At 37.9% G+C, this 19,995-nt stretch overlaps 1 protein-coding gene across 1 annotated transcript in view; it reads right to left on the minus strand.

The window, feature by feature from the left end:
- Positions 1-19,524, minus strand: part of LOC149845552 (tetraspanin-18-like) — a 30,176-nt gene extending 10,652 nt beyond the window's left edge. The window contains exons 1-2 of the mRNA XM_089995823.1: positions 19,418-19,524; positions 17,716-18,073 (exon numbers count right to left, since the gene is read on the minus strand). Coding sequence (XP_089851949.1) covers positions 17,716-18,041 — 326 coding nt within the window. The 5' untranslated portion in view covers positions 18,042-18,073; positions 19,418-19,524. The remainder of the gene's footprint in view (positions 1-17,715; positions 18,074-19,417) is intronic.
- Positions 19,525-19,995: the final 471 nt, after the last annotated feature.

The raw sequence follows: 19,995 nt of genomic DNA on the forward strand, positions 1-19,995 counted from the left end.
CTTTTACTCGTCCTGATATAGTATACTCCGTGAACCAAGTATCTCAGTTTATACATGCACCATGTGAAGGGCATATGGAAGCAGTTAAACGGATACTTCGATACCTAAAGGGAACGGTTGGGGATGACCTCTTATATAAGAGAAAGACCAATGGGAAAAATGCACATGAGATCACTGTTTATTCTGATGCAGACTGGGCGGGAGACCCAGATGAACGCAGATCAGTATCCGGATATTGTGTGTTTGTTGGGATGAATTTGGTTTCTTGGAGTAGTAAGAAACAAAAGGTTGTTGCCAGATCCAGTACAGAGGCTGAATACAGGTCAATGGCAGCCGCCACTGCTGAAGCTACTTGGATTAGACACTTACTGACAGAAATAGGAGAATCGATCTCTCGATCACTTCTTTTGCGTGACAACCAGAGTGCCATTAGTATGTCTTTTAATCCAATCCATCACAGTCGTGCCAAACATATTGAAATAGATCAGCATTTTGTGAGACAAAAGGTAGAAGAGAAATAGATTGAGCCTGAATTTGTACGAACTACAGATCAAGTGGCGGATATATTTACAAAAGGATTGACAAAAGACAGATTTTGGATGTCAAAAGGCAAGTTGTTCATGGTTCAAGATCATGCACAACTTGAGGGAGGGTGAAAAGAAGTGTATTCCCCTTGTCACGGGTCTAGAGATCCAGACCCGTGATCATTGCCTTCTCATTAATGGCACGATGTAATTTATTCTTTTGTAATAAGGGTACTTTTGTACCCTAATTTCTGTAATAGTATGTTATTATAAAGAGGTTAATACAGCAGCCGACCCTACGAAACATAGTGGGTATCGGTTTTCTTGCAGTTCATCTCTCCCTCTCTATCTCTTTCTTTGTTTCTCAGCTTTCACGCAGGGAAGGACGAGAACATTTAAAATCTTTCACGTACTTCCTTATTGGAGCAATGGAGGCCAAGATCGACCTATCAATCAAGCTAAATGGAAAAAATTACATGACGTGGGCATCCGCAATGGAGAATAACCTCAAAAGAAAAAAACTTTGGGGTTACGTAATGGGGCCTGTTCCGGAACGTCAACTTGAGCTCACCAAGAGTGAAGGAGGTCAAAAAAAAGCTCTTGAGGAAGATGCTCACCTCAAAGCTATTGAAGACCATCAACGACAAATGAAGGATTGGGAAAGCAACCATGCAAAAATCCTAGCATAGTTTATGAACAACGTTGAACTTAAGGTACGTGCAAATATTGCTAAATTTCGCCGAGCCAATGAAGCTTGATTTTTTATGAAGGGTATGTATACCCAAAAAGATCTTGCAAGAGCTTATTTTTTGCAAGAGAAAGTTAGAACTACGAAACAAAGAGATATGAGCATCCAAGATTACTATAGTGCTTTAAACCCTTTGGGGGATGAATTAGCTCTTTTAGAGCCTAAATGGGTGTCTATGGAGGATGTGGAGCTTAGACAAAAACAAATGGAACAAGATAGATTGTTTCAATTTTTATTTGGGCTTCGTCCCGAATTTGAACAAGATCCTCACTCCTTCATAGATCCACTCTCTCTCTTTTAGAGGATGTCATTACCAAAATTACTCAAGAAGAGACTCGGCATGGTATGAGTAAAAGTGTGGATGAAGTTCTTGTCGTATCTAAACCCGACAATCATGTTAAACCACCCCATTTTGGAAAACAAGGGAATGGTGGAAGGAAGATGATTATATGTCATCATTGTTATGAGCTGGGACATATCAAACCCGCATGTCCAAAATTCAATGGGACTTTCAAGCCTAAGGTGGCTTCCGTTGAGGAATCCTCCACTAAGATGAAGGCAAAAGCGTGGATCTCAAAGACACACTTGGACAAATATCCATGGCTCCCCAACAAATCCTAAACATTACTTCTTCCACCTCCGGTGCCGTCATTGCTTCTTCGTCACCTCCCGATACATATTCTTGGATCTTAGATTCCGGAGCTTTTTTTCACGTGACTCCCCATGAAAGTGCTTTAACCAATGTATGCACCAATTCAAAACAACCTTGTGTCTCTACGGCCGATGAAACTTTTCTCAAAATAAATGGCATTGAAACTCTAGATCATAAAAAATTTTAAAATTTCTTTGTTCCAAAAGTTAGAATAGTTCCTAAACTAAACCTCAACCTTTTCTCTGTTTCCCAAATTGCCGATCATGGATGTGAAATATCTTTCTCATCTCAAGGGTGCTTTGTGCAAGATCTCCAGTCCGAGAAGCGGATTGGGCAAGGCCATAGAAAGGGAGATCTTTAATATATGGATCACTTGACGTTCCCTACAAACTCTTTTTGTACCTATGTCTAAGATAAAAGTATTGAAACATGGCATAAAAGACTTGGACATCCAAGTTATTTTAAAATGTATCTTTTTTCTTTTGGAAACAAATTTTGTAAAGAAAAAGATATCAATTGCAAAGATTGCATTTTTGGAAAATAAAATTTATTTCATTTCCTACGAGAACCTTTATTTCAACAAGATCTTTTGAATTGGTGCATTCGGATGTATGGGGACCATCCTCGGTTCTATCTAAAGGTGGTTATTCATACTATGTGACGTTTATTGATGATTATACTAGATATGTATGGATCTATTTTCTTAATCTTAAATCAGAAGTCTTTAACCTTTTTAAAGAATTTTGTGCAAAAATTCAAAACCAATTTCAAAGTCACATATCCATTCTTAGATCCGACTCCGGTGGAGAGTACTTATCAAATGAATTCCAAACATATTTAAAACAACATGGTATTTGTCATCAAAGATCATGCCCAAGAACTCCTCAACAAAACGGTCTAGCGGAAAGAAAACATAGGCATATTTTAGAAACCACTAGATCATTACTTATTTCTAAAAATATTCCTAAATTTTTTTTGGCCGAAGCCGTGTTAACCTCCACTTACTTAATCAATCGAATGTCGTCCTCAAAATTAAATAACATCTCTCCTTATGAAAAACTCTTTAAAATGACACCCGATTCCAATCATCTTCGTATTTTTTGATGTAAATGCCTTGTTCTTTTACATAAAAGAGATAAATTATCACCAAAGGCAATTGAATGTGTATTTTTAGGATATGGTGAAAATCAAAAGGGCTATAGATGCTTTGACTATAAAAACAATAAGTTATATGTCTCAAAAGATGTGACCGTTTTTTAAGATGAGAACGGATTTGAAGTATTAGACAAACAAAATGAAACTGAATATATGTTTCTAAATGATCTTTTAGAAGATATAAATAATGACTCTTTAAGTCATCCGGAAACATTAAAAGATGCACATAATAGTGAAGATACACATAATGTTGAAGTATCACAAACTCATGGTGACAATCTCCATGTTTACACTCGGCGCGGGCAAGAGAAACCTATTAGTGCTTTAGAAAAATTCTCGCGACTTAACGAACCTATGGAAGAAACTTCCCTTAGGAGATCCTCTAGAGAATCAATTTCACCTAATAGGTTTGTCTCATATGAATCTCTCACACCTAATTATAGGGTTTGTCTAATAGCCTTACATTCTTACTATGAGCCATCTCATTATTTTAATCAAGCAAAAAATATATCACATTGGATTAAAGCAACGAGGGTAGAACTAGATGTTTTAAAAAAAGGCTAAAACTTGAGAAATAGTTCAACTTCCTCCAAATAAAAAAGTTATTAGATGTTGTTGGGTTTACAAAGTTAAGACAAAAAGTGATGGTTCCTTAGAACGCTATAAAGCAAGATTAGTAGCTAAGGGATACTCACAAGAGTATGGCATTGACTATGAGGAGACTTTTGCCCCAATTGCTCGAATGACTAGTATCAAAACCCTAATTGTTGTAGCATCATCTAAGAAATGGCCTATATTCCAATTAGATATTAAAAATGTCTTTCTTAATGGCCAATTAAATGAAGAAGTATATATGGATCCTCCGTCGGGAATTACTATTAAACAAGGTCAAACTCTCAAACTATTAAAAGCTTTATATGGTCTTAAACAAGCTCCTAAGGCTTGGTATGATAGATTGTGATTCTCTTACTGTATGTTGATGATATGATCATCACAGACAATGATGAGATGGGTATTATTAATGTTAAAAATATGTTAAAAGATAATTTTGATATGTCTGATTTAGGTTTTCTTAGATATTTTCTTGGCATTGAAGTTGCATACTCTCCCCGAAGGTATATATTATCACAAATGAGGCTTGTTGCGGATATATGTTCCAAATCTGGAATTTCAAACTATAAAAAGGTGGAGACTCCAGAGGTTATCAATGTTAAACTACGGTTAGAGGATGGGGTTCTACTGAAAGATCCTACACCCTACAGACAACTCATTGAATCTCTCACCTATCTGACTATCACCAGACCAGACATTGCACACGTTGTTCACTCTGCTAGCCAGTTTCAGCATGATCCTACAACTGTGCATATGAGTGTCGTTCTTCAGATCATTCGTTACATAAAAAACACTCTAATTAAAGGGTTATTTCAATCCTCAGTCTCTTCATTAAATTTGCTTGCTTATATTGATGTTGACTGGAGAGGAAACCCAAATGACAGAATCTAAACTACAGGTTTTTGCATTTTTTTAGGAGATTGTCTGATTGCTTGGAGATGCAAGATGCAACAGAAAGTCTTGTTATCTTCTACTGAAGTTGAGTATCGGGCTATGACAACTACTACAATGGAACTTGTGTGGCTTCGAAGTCTTCTTCAAGATATGGGAGTTGAAATTTCCGGTGCCTCGAATCTTTGATTTGACAACAAAAGTGCCATCTATATTGTCAGCAATCACACATTTCATGAGCGGACCAAACATATAGAAATTGACTGTCACTATGTTCGTGATGAGTATCTCCGTGGGACAGTTACACTGCCATATGTCACATTCGAATATCAGCTTGCAGATTTTTTTACTAAAGTGCTTCCTGCTCCCCGATTATTGTTTTTATTTGGCAAACTTTTCGTCATCTCCCCGTAAAGTTTGAGGGAGGGTGTTAACATATATATATATATATATATATATATATATATATATATTCCTTCTTTTACACCATAATACCTGATAGGGGTATTATGGTCTTTTCACATAAATACCCTATAGGGGTATTTATTTCTTTTCTTTTTTTCCACTATTTCTTTTTCCTTTTTTTATTTTCTTTATTGTAAGCCACATAGGGGGGGGCCACCATAGAGTCGTTGGGGGCTCCCAACGACTCTATTGGGAGCCCCCCTTGTGGTCCCTTGAGTGTATAAATAGGGCTCTCCCCCTTGTGCTTTGTATCCTCTTTTAGAGCTCCTCCTTTAATAAAAAAAGTATCTTTTTTTATGTGTAGCCTTCTTATAAGGCCTTTTCGTATTATCCCTTAGTGGATTGCCTCTTTGTGTTTGCCTCTTTGTGTGCCTTTGTGCCAAGTCCATTGTTGGACCTTGTGAATGCATTTGCATTCTTGATTCTTAAGCCGGTGTCCAATATATGGTGAGAGTGCACTAAGCAGGTTGGGTGGGGGTTTGTTGGATCCGAGGAAAGCCGACAAAAAGATGTGGATCACATACATGAACTTGGATCCCGGCGTGAGTACATTAGAACACATTGGATCTGGTGCATGTCTTATGAAAAGCGCATGGAAACCTGGTGGAGGTTTATTTTCCACATGGGATGGATGTGATTACTATCAGAATCATGCAAATTCGGGCCAGGTGAAAGTGAAATTGAATCCTAGGTTCCATTATGGGATTTGAGAGTGTGTGAGAGAGACGGCGCACGTAGTGATTACGATTTAAGCATGTGGGTTGGCTGGAGTTGTGAACCAGGTCTACACAGAATCCGACTCAAACTGAATCATAGATTCCATTTTTTGATGCATTGTAAGTATTAAGAATGTATATTGTTTACAGATCTGGGTCTGGACCTTTTATGTAACCTGTAACAATATTTGATGTTATCGGGTATCGGGTCTGTGCTAATGTAAGACCCGATCCAACTTGTAATGTGTATATATATTGTGAAATATAGGGCACGATACACAATAGGTATCACACCTCTCACTGTAGCCTCTTTTTCTCAACTTTCTTTCTCTTCTGCAGTGGTTGAACGCTGGAGCGTGATCCCTTACATGGTATCAGAGCAGGTTCGTGTCTGATCACCACCCAAGTGTGCGAATCTGATTCCAGAAGGTGTATCCTGCGAGATCCAATAATCTAACAGGTATAGTGATTTCCTTTTTCTCCTTTTCCTTCTCGTTTCTATCTCTCTCCCCAACATCTATCTCTATTCTACCGTGATCCTTTCTTTTTCCCCAAAATTAAATTCTGTTTTCCTGATTGAATCGGATTTTTGTTGACTTCAAATCTGTCCTTTCATTCAAATCAATTTTTTCAGGCATCACACACAGCTGTCGTTTTAAATCCCCTAAGTTTGGCTAGGTTGTGATTTCAGATCTGACCCACGTATCAGATCTCCTCTTATTCCTTAACATAAATCCTTGTTGCTTCCAAATCTGGACGTCAGAGCTGTGTGAGGATCGATTCTTTTGAAACAGATTGAAATCTGTTCACATAACGTCTGATCTGGTATTGTCGACAGATCTCAATTCTTGACAGATCTGATCTCCTTTTTCTTACTTCTTTCATCCATCGGATTTGATTTTCCTCTCATTTATCGTCAACATTATTTCTGATCATTGTCGTGAGATAAAAAAAAACAATATATATATATAAAGATCTGCTTACACAACTTGGATAGGGGTGTCTTCTGTCTTAACGTCTGCCCCACTTTTGATGATTAACGGCAGACCTGGTCAAATCAGAATCAGACCAAATTTGACCTGTTTCTCAAGAGCAAGGGAGCACTGCTGATTATTTCTGACTGTCCGTACTCGTACCCTAAAAAAAAAAGGGCGAGAATTGTATTGCTGGACTGAGTGTTCCCTTGGGTTGCTGTGTTCTATTTATTGCCTTTTGTGCCATCGACCCCTGTTTGTCTTTCCTCATGGATTCTCTTTTTCTTTCGTCTAGTTTTCTTGGCCAACTTATATCTGAAAAGTTGAACTCGAATTACTTAACCTCGAAGAGGCAAATTTTGCCTTTCATTAGAAGTTTGGATCTCTCTGGACACCTCGATGGAACAATTCATGCACCACCAGAGTTTGTCCTGCAGGAAGAACGAGATGATAAAGGGGGGGGGGGGGTTCCAATAAATTAGTTCGTAATCTAGAATTTGTAGCATGGAGGAGAAAAGATGAGGCGGTTGTGTCCTACATTACCTCTGCTCTCTCTCAAGAGGTATTAGTGGCCATTCCAGATGAATGTTCGGCTAGGGAGTTGTGGCAGATATTGGCACCGACCTACTCACATATTTCAGAGGCTAGGATTCTGCATTTAAGGAGAGAACTTCAGCTTTTGAACAAAGAGAGCTTATCAGTTACAGAATACTTGAACAAAGTCAAGAGTATCACAGATCAGCTAGCCATGGTAGGTTGTGAAATCCCTGACAAAGAAAAAGTTCAACAGGCACCGAATGGTCTTGGATCTGACTACCACATGCTGGTCACCTCTCTCCTATGTCTCCCTTCATTGCCCAGTTTTGAAGATCTAGGCGCGAAACAAATTCAGTATGAGGTTACTATTAGAGGTGAGGAGATGGCATTGAATTTCAGTAACCATGATGTACTTGTCACAGGAATGATGCTAGGTCGAGGATGTGGAGGTTTTAGAGGAGGACGTGGACAGGAAAGAAACAATCAAGGAGGTCGTGGATTGCTTCCCACGCCCACCATGTTACCTAACTCATTTTCAGGAAACCAACAATCTAGAAATGTTCCAACATGTTTTTAGTGTAATAAAAGGGGGCACATTAAAGCGAATTGCTGGCATAATCCGAAAAACAAAGGCAAATTTAATGGTGCAGGACCTTCTAATAGAGGAAAAGCAAGGGAAGGTTCTAAAGATGATGAAAAGGAGAATGTGAAGAATCTCCTGATTTCTGCTCTTTCAGGGTTGAACTTCAAACATACTGAGCAGGGAACTTGGTACATTGATTCCGGGGTTGCTGCACATGTAACAGGTGATGTTGGTAAGATTTCGAAGCCCAATTCTTATCGTGGTAAATTTAGTATTAAAACCGGAGATGGTGCTCTTCATCCTATCTCTCATGTTGGAAATGTTTCCCTTTCACTCCTTAATTCCTCTCTACGTTTGTTTGATGTTTATCATGCTCCCAGTATTGTCAAAAATATTGTTTATGTTTCTAAACTTGTCAACGATACTAATTCTGTCGAATTTACTCTTCCTGTATGTGTTAAGGATCTTCTCACGAAGAAGACGCTAGTTGAAGGAGAACGACAGGGAAATATGTATGTCCTCAAAGAGTCTCCTCATGTTCGTGATGCTTCAACAAATTCACAGCTAGTGTTATTCAAAAATTGTTTTAATCTATCTCAGTGTAATAAGCCAGAGATCTGGCATCGTCGTCTGGGTCATTGTAATCATTCATTTATTAAAAAACTTGTCTGATGGGCTTGTTCCACGGTCTAGTTTGATTGTTGAGTCTGACATTTCCCTTTACTCCAGTTGCCAATTATGTAAGAGTCATGTTCTCTCATTTCACTCAATAAATCAAAGAGCTTCTATGCCTTTTGAAATTGTTTATTCTGATGTTTGGGAACCTGCCCCACAATCTTCTTTATCAAGCAGCCGTTATTATGTTACATTCATCGATAGTTATTCCAGATACACTTGGATTTATTTTGTGAAACACAAATCTGAGATGTTCAATCTTTTTCGCTCATTTTGTGCTTTAGTATGTAATCAATTCTCGTCTAAAATTCAATATTTCTAATGCGATGGTGGGGGAGAGAATTTATAAAAAGAATTTACTGAATTTCTCCAAGATAATGGAATAAGTCATCGAATATCTTGTCCACATACACCACAACAAAATGGTGTGACGGAAAGAAAACACCGACACATTGTAGAAACTGCATGGAGCATGTTACATGATACTCATATTCCTTTAAGCTTGTGGATGGAAGCTTTTCATTCCACTGTGTATGTCATAAATCGACTGCCGATGAAATTGTTAGAGAATCAATCATCTTATTTTACACTCTTTGGGGTTCACCCTGACTATAATGAATTGCGAGTGTTTGGTTGTACATGCTATGTTCATATTGACAGCTCTCAACGTGACAAGTTCCAGGATAAGCCATGCAGGTGTAAGTTTGTTGGATATACTGATCAGTACAAAGGTTATCGCTGCTACGACCCTACTACTGGTCGCATCAGAGTTTCACGAAATGTTGTGTTTGATGAGATCAATACTGAGGGCCCAGGGAGTGTAGAGGGACACAACAAGGACGTTGAAGGTTATCAGTCACGGCTCGCCGCTGAGCTGTTTGATCAAATGGAGACACATGACACTTCCTCATGTGATATATTACCCACTGAATGGAATGAGATAGATGTGCATCCACAAAGGGAAGAGTCGTCAAATATGCAGGATACTACTATGCTCGTTTCAGATGTTACAAAGTTTCAAGGGGCTATTTATGTGCGGCGAAACAAAGACAATGCTCAGCAACTTATTGTGCAGCCCAGGAGGTCTGAGAGGATTCGTCATCCTATTGAAAAATGGGTCAGTTATGACAACTTCTCCACAGACTTACAATTGTTCATCTCCTAGATTGCAAAGCAGGATGAACCCATCAATTTTCCACAAGCGTCTATGTCAATCAAATGGGTTGAGGCTATGAATGAGGAAATAGAAGCTTTACATGAGTGTGGGACTTGGTGTTAGAACATCAGTTTCCACTTGAGCTGATATGCAAAAGAGGGAAAAGTGAGAAGATAAAGATAGAAGAAAGAGGAGACGCTGAGTCGTTTTTGCTGCACACAGGCTCACGACTATTCATTATGTTATCGTGGCCTTGTTTAATGTATTTAAGCATTAGGTATTAGGTTACAACTTATGGACATGATTGTCCTATAACAAGTTACAATATTATATTTGTGCCCCAGTAAACACGTCAATGCACAATCCCAGTTTGGATCTGGGTCAGACCCAAACTGGGTCCAGCACTACACGACACTTAATACCCTCCCTCAAGTTGTGCATGGTCTTGAACCATGGACAACTTGTTCTTCAAGAACTAAAATTTGTTTTTCGTCAAACCCTTTGTAAATAAATCCGCCACCTGGTCTTCTGTAGGAATAAAATGACGCTCAATCTCTGTCTTCAACCTTTTATCGAATGAAATGTTGATCTATCTCAATGTGGTTTGTCTTACTGTGGAAAATAGGATTAAAGGATATATTAATGGCACTTTGATTGTCACACAATAAAATAGACTTGGAAATATATTCCTCAATTCATTCAACAAATGCCTTGTCCAAGTAGCTTCAGCAGTTGCAGCAGCCATTGATCGATATTCAACCTCAGAACTTGATCTAGCTATTGTTTTTTGTTTTCTACTGCTCCAGGATACTAGGTTTTCCCCAAGAAAGATGCAATATTCGAAAACCGACCTCCTTTTATCAGGATCTTCTGCCCAGACCGCATCACTGTAGACCATGATATCATGCATGCTTCCTCTTTTCCAACTTTTCTGATAAACCAACCCATCTCCAATAGTACCTTTTAAGTATCTCAACACCCTCTTGACTGCATCCATATGCCCTGTTCATGGCTAATGCATGAACTGCGATACTTGATTGACAGAATAAACAATATCCGGGCGAGTAAAGGTAAGATATTGAAGCATGCCAACTACACTTCGATATCTTGTAGGATCCGGGTACAAATCTCCATCCTGTGAACTGAGCTTTTGATGTAAGACACTCGGTGTAGACAAAGGCTTGCAATCTTGCATACCAAATTTCTTCAATAAATCTAGTGTGTATTTATGTTGTGTCAAGGTCAGGTAACCATCATTCCTGTCCACCTCGACCCCAAGGAAATAACGCAAATCTCCCAAATCTTTCATCTTAAACCTTTGACTTAATAGTCCTTTTATTTCTTAAATGTGATTCATTGAATTCCCTGTAACTATAATATCATCAACGTATATCAACAACAAGGTGGTTATGCCTTTATCCTTGAAGATGAATAAGGAGTGGTCTAAGAGACATCTACAGAACCCATGCCTCTGTATTTCTAAGGAGAAACTCTCAAACCACGAGCGTGAGGCCTGCTTCAAACCATATATGGCTCTTTTTAGTCTGCATACATATGTGCTCGGGTCTCCCTCAGCATATCCTGGAGGTTGTTCCATGTAAACTTATTCCTTCAAGTCTCCATGAAGAAATGCATTTTTGACATCTAACTGATTCAATGTCCATCCATGTTTGACGGCTAAAGACAATATAATTCTTATTGTCCCCATTTTGACCACGGGACTGATTTTATAAACCCCTTTGCAACAAGTCTTGCTTTGTATCGTTCTATAATGTCATCGGGTTTGTATTTGATTTTATAAACCCACTTAGAATCAACAACATTTATGTTAGGAGGTCTGGCAACAATTTCCCATGTCTGACATTCATGAAGCGCTTCCACTTCTTCATTCATGGCCTCAATCCATTTGTTTGATTTCACAGCATTATGAAACTTTGTGGGTTCATCATGCTTATCAACCTGAGATAGAAAAAGTTGAAGATCCATAGAAAAATTATTGTAGTATGGATAAATTGACAATTACAATTCTAATTAATCAATGAATTCGGTATATTCTACATTCATAGGAGTACATCTATGTTTCTGCTTCACGAATATGATATTTTCTGGGCATTTCTAATGATATCAAGTGTTATTCCTATTTTGGCATTTATATAGATCTCTTTACTTGTACGACTTAGATGTCTCGTATTTCTCGAAAAAGTGATTGGATTGATGGGATTTGGTATGATACTTATGAGATAGATGATATCGATGAGATTGATATTCAAATCTTTCTTCTTAGAACGTATTGATTTGACCCCATAAGTGGGACCACCACCCAATAGCATGTTGCCACCAGAAGCAGAACTCCGTATTTCTTCCAGAGAATCTCCTAATTGTTCCAGAGCAACTAGAAAGAGATTCTTTAACCAGAAAGAATTCAGTTCAGGTGGAGGATACCTATCCAGAAGTTTTCGCAACTCAATCATGTATGATTGAATCATCAAAGATTTGATCTTTGCTGACCCATCTGTCAATAGGATGTCAGATTCTATTTGAACTCCTCAGGTTTCCAACAGGCACATAAGTATCTGATCCAATGTGAGGAGCAGGGGGAGTACCTTTTTCTCTTCGCACATACATATACCCTTTAAATTTGTCAATAGGATGTGATTGTGGGTCTGCCCCTTCTTCAGTGTGTGAAGCTCCACAGACCTGATCACCAGATTTAGGTAAGCATGCTTGGCCTGAGTCAATATTATTTTGGTCAACTGAGTTTGTTTATTGAGTACATTGAGGTGAGCAATCACCATAAGCATCTGCAAATAATTCTGCATTCATCCACGGATGATAAACTTCTTCTCTGGGAATCCTTTGACAGGTATTAAATTATACATCTCCAAGATTATTCTCGTCAAACACATTCCTGGAAATCTTAACACGCTTAGTCATGGGGTCATAACATCGATAACCTTTATAATCATCAGCATATCCCACAAATCTACACTTGGAAGCCTTTGGTTGGGATTTGTTCCTGAGAGAATCATCAATATGAACATAACAAATGCATTCAAACACACGCAGTGCATTATAATCGGGTTGAATGCCAAGAAAGGAACACAGTGGTGAACTATTTTGCAAAACTGTCATAGGCAGACGATTTATAATATAGACAGCTAAATGGAATGATTCTGTCCACAGACGAATGGGAAGATTACTGTCATGCATCATGCTCATGGTCGTTTCAACAATATGCCTATGCTTTCTCTCAACGACCCCATTTTTTTGTGGCGTATGTGGACAAGACACTCTACGCTTTATTCCATTACTTTGGAGAAAATCAGTAAAATCCTTTGATGTATACTCACCACCTCCATCACAATGAAAATGCAGAATATTGGTAGAGAAATGGTTTTGAACAAAGGCATGAAAGTTGCGAAATATGGAAAAAGTTACAGACTTATGCTTCATAAAGAATATCTAAGTATAACGAGAGTAGCTGTCAATAAAGATGAGATAATATCTGCTGCCAGAATAAGAGCATATGGGCCTAGATATTATCTGCAGCCAGAAGAAGAGAATATCAAGAATTGATGATATTGAAGATCCTTTATGTAATGAAGCATATGATTGAGCACCCCTTGAAGAGGCACCAAATGGAAGAACTTTATGAATTCTATAAAGATATTTTGTGTATTGGGTTTCATCTTTTGTAATTTCAAACTTACAGTGAGATACAATAAGTTTGAGGGGGTGTTAAGATTAATGTAATATATATAATATATATGGGAGTCAAGTCAAAGCCAGTTTGACTAGATCCCAACGGCTAGAATTCTAGCCATTGGGAGTTATCTCTCATTTTTTAATGAGAGAGGACTTCCCTTCTCCATTTCACTTATCTTCTTCTCTCCTCTACTTTTCTCTATAAATATAGGTGGGTGGGTGCCTTTGTAAGGTGCGATAGTGATGGGTAGTTCTAGATATTTTTTAGTGTTCTTGAGTGCATTTTGTAGTGAGGTTTTTATGTATTTATTTTTTTTATGTATTTTATTGTTCATTATGAATGAAATCATTTATTCACAAAACTTATATTAGTTTGTATCTTGTTAGTATTCAAATGTATTTTGATTTGGCATTTGGATTACAATTTGGAATGTCTTGGGTTTCGCACCATTTCGTGACAATATGTACATCTTCATCAGGCTGCCATGTATCATGAAAAAATGATTTCTCTCCTCAACTGTAATTGTTGACTTGAGAGAGAGAGAGATCGCATGCAACATTCATGAGGTTATGTGTATCACATGCACTATGGTCATGAGGGAGAGAGAGAGTAGTGGTGGGTTATGTTGGGTTGTGTATTGAGAGAGACGAAGAGTGAGATAGTTGTCATGTGTGGAATGCATTGAGCGGTGGCTTTATGTTGGCATGGTGAGATGAAGCGGTGGATTTGAGTCATGTATGGTATGTGGATAAGACAAAAGCTATGACTGGGTGCTGGATGGCCGATGATGAAAAATGAGATGAGGGAGACATAGTTGGTGAGTGACTGCAAATGGTGAGTGGTGGGACATGCAGACTGGATAGAAGAGGTGGGAGTTTGATTCAGCAAGCATACTCTTTAGTGTTTGAAGATAGGGCCTACAATTTAAAGTTGGTGAGAACTGAGGATCAGTCCGGCTCATCTGTGTTTGTAGTGGGAGTTCTTGTGCAGATGAAGAAAGAGGGACAAATGGAGACAAACAAAGTACTGGTCTACAATCTCATGAGCCTATACCCTGACCTCCTTTCTTCCATCATCAATTCTTTGGATCTAAGATCTGAAGCATTGCAAAACCCCTAGAAAAAATGAAAATGTTGGAGGGTGAGTTTGCTTGGGGCAATTGCCATCTCAGATAATCCACATCACGAGCTCATTAGTTGCAAGCCCAGTCCTCCCTTAAATTCTTATTAGAAACACAAACTCTCAAAGGGGATGTGATGGACGTGAATTAACAAATTTCAAATCACACTCACTCATCCCTTCAACTACTGCACATACTCGACGTGGAGTAATCCATATATCCAGCCACTATTCACAATCTATCGTATGTTGTCAGCCTCCAATTCATGTGTAGAGGTATAAGTCGGTAAAAAGCTAAAAAATAATATATATATCACCTCGGTTTCAGGTAATACTATATCTTGGTCTACATATAGCTCCCTAAGAAATTAAAAATTAAACCATCCAAGTAACATGAGTTCAGGACATCGCATGCTACTCCTGAATTTTGAGCTTCTTAATCCATGGTTTTCTTTGATTAGCCACTGCAAAGTTCAAGGGCATTCTTCAAATTCTAAAAAATAGTTGTTGTTTTCAGTTATGCTGAAAGGTTAGCTAATAATTGCAAGAATCATCCAAACACAATTAATTTAACTATATACACAAAAGATTGATATGAAAAATGATGCCACAAGCGGCTGATAGTATCAACATGTATTGCAAATGTAATGCTTGAAGATTGAGTAATTTAGTAAGTTTCCTTATTATTGATTAATTGAGGAAGTAATTAATTTAGTTAGTAATAACTTTCGTTCATTTGATTTTTCTGTTGTTGCTTTCATATTCAGTAGAATTTTCGTTTAGTTTAGATTAGCATATGGTAGATCATAAATCATAGTGCAGATCTTATTGACCCCTCTTTGATTTCCTTCGAGTATAAATATTCCAATTTGCAAAGGTCCCAATCCATCCGTTCATGGAGTTTGCACCAAAAATGGATGATTGGAGTCAGAACAAGCGGGTATGGAGCCTTTCCTAATGAGATGTATTGAGCTTCCCAATGTTCCAAATGTTTTCATATCTAAACCAAGCAATATGGTCCATTTGTACATGGTCAGATTTGGATTAGCTGTTTGGTCGGATCTAACTTCCAACATCCATAAAGCTTTTTTTCTTCAGTTTTCTTTCTGCCAGTTCCAATATTTCAGTTAGAGGCATAGACATTTGGGTTGCACCAGGTTTGGTTTGGTCAGGCTGTTTTCGATACACTTCTTGCATTTTTGCTTCTCCATCGACATGCAATGCACATGAATTTACCTCATCCAGTTTTTTTAACACATGGAATGCAATATGGATAGGAGTGACGACCACATCTTCCTGGTCTTCCATAATAGAAGTTTACAAAAGTGAAAGCACCAAAACTACTACTTGTTTTAGCTCAAACATTAAGTGAGCACACCTAGCAAATAAACAAATAAGTAAGATGAATGGGTCCACCAAATAACATAACATAAGGAAAAAAACTCACAACCCACAAAGAAACGATAAATCTATGTGGTCACCGCTATATGCATCAGCATCCACAAGAACACCAACAAAAATAACACTTTCTTATATGTTCATTAAAACATAGAACAATAAATAATTCAATTTTTCATGTAGGCAAAACTGAATTTATGAAGCTGTAAATGTAAAATATTACAATTTTTTGTATATATTATTATATCATTATCATATACCCAATTCGCTATGCACCACCGCTTCCTTAAACCTTTTCATTTCCGTACATCTTCCCTGCCTCTGGTTGTATGACATGAAGGAGCTGATCTTCCTCCACTCCCTTTTATACCCAACAAAAAGAATTCCAAGAAAAACCTCATCATTGCACAAAGCTTGTCTCATGCACAAGAACTCCCACTATAAACACAGATGAGTCAAACTCATCCTCAATTCTCACCAACTTTAAATCGTAGGCTCTATCTCCAAATACTCAAGAGTAGGCTTGCTGAATCAAATTCCCACATTTTTCATCCAGTCCACATATCCTACCATTCACCATTTGCAACTACGTCACTAACTATCTCTTCCCTCATCTCATTTTCCATCCTCGACCATCAAGAAGAATGTGAAGGGCCCGAAGCACCTACATGCCATACACCTAGCCATAGCTTTTGTCTTATCCACATAACATCCACGACTCAAATCTGCCGCTTCATCTCACCATGCCAACACAAGGTTCTCCCCTCTTGCATGCATTCTACGCATGATAACTCTCTCACTCTCACTCTCTCTCATTACACAACAACTCAACAAAACCCACCCCTACTCTCTCTCTCTCTCTCTCATATATATATATATATATATATATATATATATATATATATATATATATATATATACACACACACAACCCAACAAAAACCCTCTCTCTCTCTGTCTCTCTCTCTGTCTCTCTCTCATGACTATCGTGCATGTGATACACATGAGCACATGAATGCTGCATGTGATATCTCTTTCTCAAGTCAACAATTACAGCTGAGGAGAAAATTCATTTCTCCTCACCCAGATGGTTGTCATGATGCATGGCAGCCAAATGAACATGTACATATATGAAAAGATGAGTGATACTCTCTAATGAAAACCACTCATTCAATCACATTTTCATGGTTTCTTTGTAAATGATGGTTTGATCTGAGAATATAATTTGCTTACGATGAGTCATAAAATGGAACCTATGATTCAGTTTGAGTCGGATTCTGTGTAGATCTGGTTCACAACTTCAGCCAATAAACATGCTTAAAAGGTAATAATAAATAACTGCATCATCTCTCACACTCTTGGATCCCATAATGGAACCTAGGATTCAATTTCATATACAACTATGTTGAATAGTAGTACATCGACCAAGATAGAAAGCTCCAAAAGATTTTCTTTTTAACCAACTTACTTTTTGAAAAGGTTAGGGAATCAAACAACCTAATACTTAATTTGAAACAAGAAAATCAGAGAGCTTATGAACAACAAAATCAGAGAGCTTGTTGTGGAGACAAAGAAAAACAAAATATAGTCCGAACTAAAACCTTTCTTTTATTTGAAACAGCATCATGCACACATATTAAAAAGTATCTACACCAAAAAAAAATGAACATATACCCAAACCCAGGACTCTTAATTTACCTCTCAAAAATGGTCATTCCAAACCAATAAAAGAAAGAAATGCCACATATCCTAGCACTAAAATCACACAATTGGAGGAAATGATATAAGGAAACAAAGCAGTTACCAAGGAGCCGGAAGCTCTTTGAAATTGAAATCCAACCCAGCTTCAAGGCCAGAAGTAATATGCTCACCAAGCTTGCGTGACAATATATGGTGAGAGTTTCCAACAACTTCATTATTCTTCTGAACCTCTGAACTATACAACCTCAACATTCTAGAATGAGCATTTTCAGGTGAAGGTGCTGATGGAGGAGGAATATAATGATGATGGTTCCAATGATTGAGAATCCAAACCGAATAGAGAATAATTGCTACTCCCACAAAAGTTTGCAGGAAATTAAGAAACTTCAATATGAATGCCAGGAAACATCTACACCCTCTAGAAGCCATTCTTTTAGAGCATCAACTTCCTTTAGCAGAAGCTGCAGCGCAAATACAGTCTGAAGTCAGAATTTGGTTATTGTGCAGTAAAGAAGCAGCATACCCATCTTCTATAGCTATTCAGAAACATAAAGAGAATTCCCACAAGAAAGATCAAAGAAGCTAATATTTACTGCAGTAGTCTATGCCGCAATTGACATTTAGACCTACCAAATTAGTTGCACTGTATTATCAGAATTTGATGAACCAAATAATAATACGACAATGCAACTAGGAAATGAGCCATATGTTCTTTTACGCTAGAATAATATAAAATTGAAAGAATAGAATTTACACCTCATATGGAAACATTTAAATAAACCCACCCTTCTAAACAGAAGCTGAAGCAAGAAAGCCTGGAAAACACCAAAATGATTTTCCCCCATGTTATGAAGTAGTATCAGGATATAACATCATAAAAAAAATTGCCACTATAGTACAGAGATCCTACGTTTTGATGTTACTTGAACAAATCCATTTCAGAAACCAAATTTGATGTACCAAAAAAACAAAACCAAACGTAGCCTTCACTTAGAATCATAGAATCAGGCATAGGCGAGGCTTGTTGGTAAGGCTAGAGCACCATTAGGGTAAACCATCTAGTAGAGGATCATCCAACCAAAGAAAGACGAGCACCCTTTGTACAAAATCAATCAGATAAAAACCATCCTAAAACATGCATCTTAGAATCACAGAGAAAACGGGTAGAATCCATCTAAAACGGTCCAAACACATGCGGAATGCCTACTTCAGCTCGAAATTGCAAAACCCCAAATTACTTTTCTCGTAACGGAGCCTCAATTCGAAAACACAAATACCATTCGCTAACATTACCCAAACATGCTCTTCAAAAACATCAAATTCTGAGTCTAGTAACAATCAAAATCACATGCACGCACCCTTCATCTCCAAATACCAACAGAGATAAACTTCATTCCCAATAAAGAGTTCACAAGAATCTCAACACTCTCTCCATCGGAGGATAACCCAATAAAAATTGAAAACTGCTAATCAAAACAATTCCAACTTAGAAAGACAACAAAAACACGAGCACCCATCATCTAAGATCATTCAAACAGAAAGGTTGGTTGGCCCTATTGACCACCACAAGAACCCATAAAACGGCCAAGAGAGGCGCATGGAGTGCATTATACTAACAAATTATCACACCCCAAAAAAGAAAATTTCTAAGAGAGGATGACCAATTGGAGAAACAAATAGAGGAACACCCATCTGCTATACTGAGGCAAAAAAATTCACCAATCACATCAATGACAAAGGCAAAAGAAATGAAAGGAAAAAAAAGGTTGGTAATTCAGAAAAGAAATACTCAAAAAGGGAATTACCGCTTCGGAAGAAGGTTCTTAACAGTTTCGATACATCTTCTGTAGAATTTAGGATTGTCAGAAACTCGGAAGAAAAACCATGAAAAACTAGGAAAAGGAAAACCGCAAAAAAACACGAAAACGAGTTGTTAAATATACCCCCAAGTCTAAAAAAAAAGAAACGGAAACACCATTGCTTAGCTGTCAACGGTCGGGTTTGTATCGGGTACCCGACCCGAACCTAAATTATCAATTATGACCATGAAAAATCGGGTCGACCCGAACCCGAACCCGAACCCGACCAGAGCAGATTACACTTTCCGAAAGAGAGTTCAACAACCATGAAAGGGTCATATTATTACATCTGGTCTAACCGACAAATTGAGGGGACGATGCATCTGGTTTGATCATGGATCCATCGATCAACCCCATTTTGTTTTTAGCCCATAGTGCTACCATAACAACACGATTCCAATAAGCATAATTCTCACCTGTGAGAGGAGTGAAGACGAGAACCTGACCTGGGTTATCAGAGTTTTTAATAAAACATTTTTTGAAGTTATGTGGGTTCCATTCTAGGATTTCATTTTTGTGACCCG

The sequence above is a fragment of the Nuphar pumila genome, chromosome 2, assembly GCF_984573655.1.
Source record: "Nuphar pumila chromosome 2, dmNupPumi1.hap1.1, whole genome shotgun sequence".
Classification (NCBI taxonomy): Eukaryota; Viridiplantae; Streptophyta; class Magnoliopsida; order Nymphaeales; family Nymphaeaceae; genus Nuphar; species Nuphar pumila.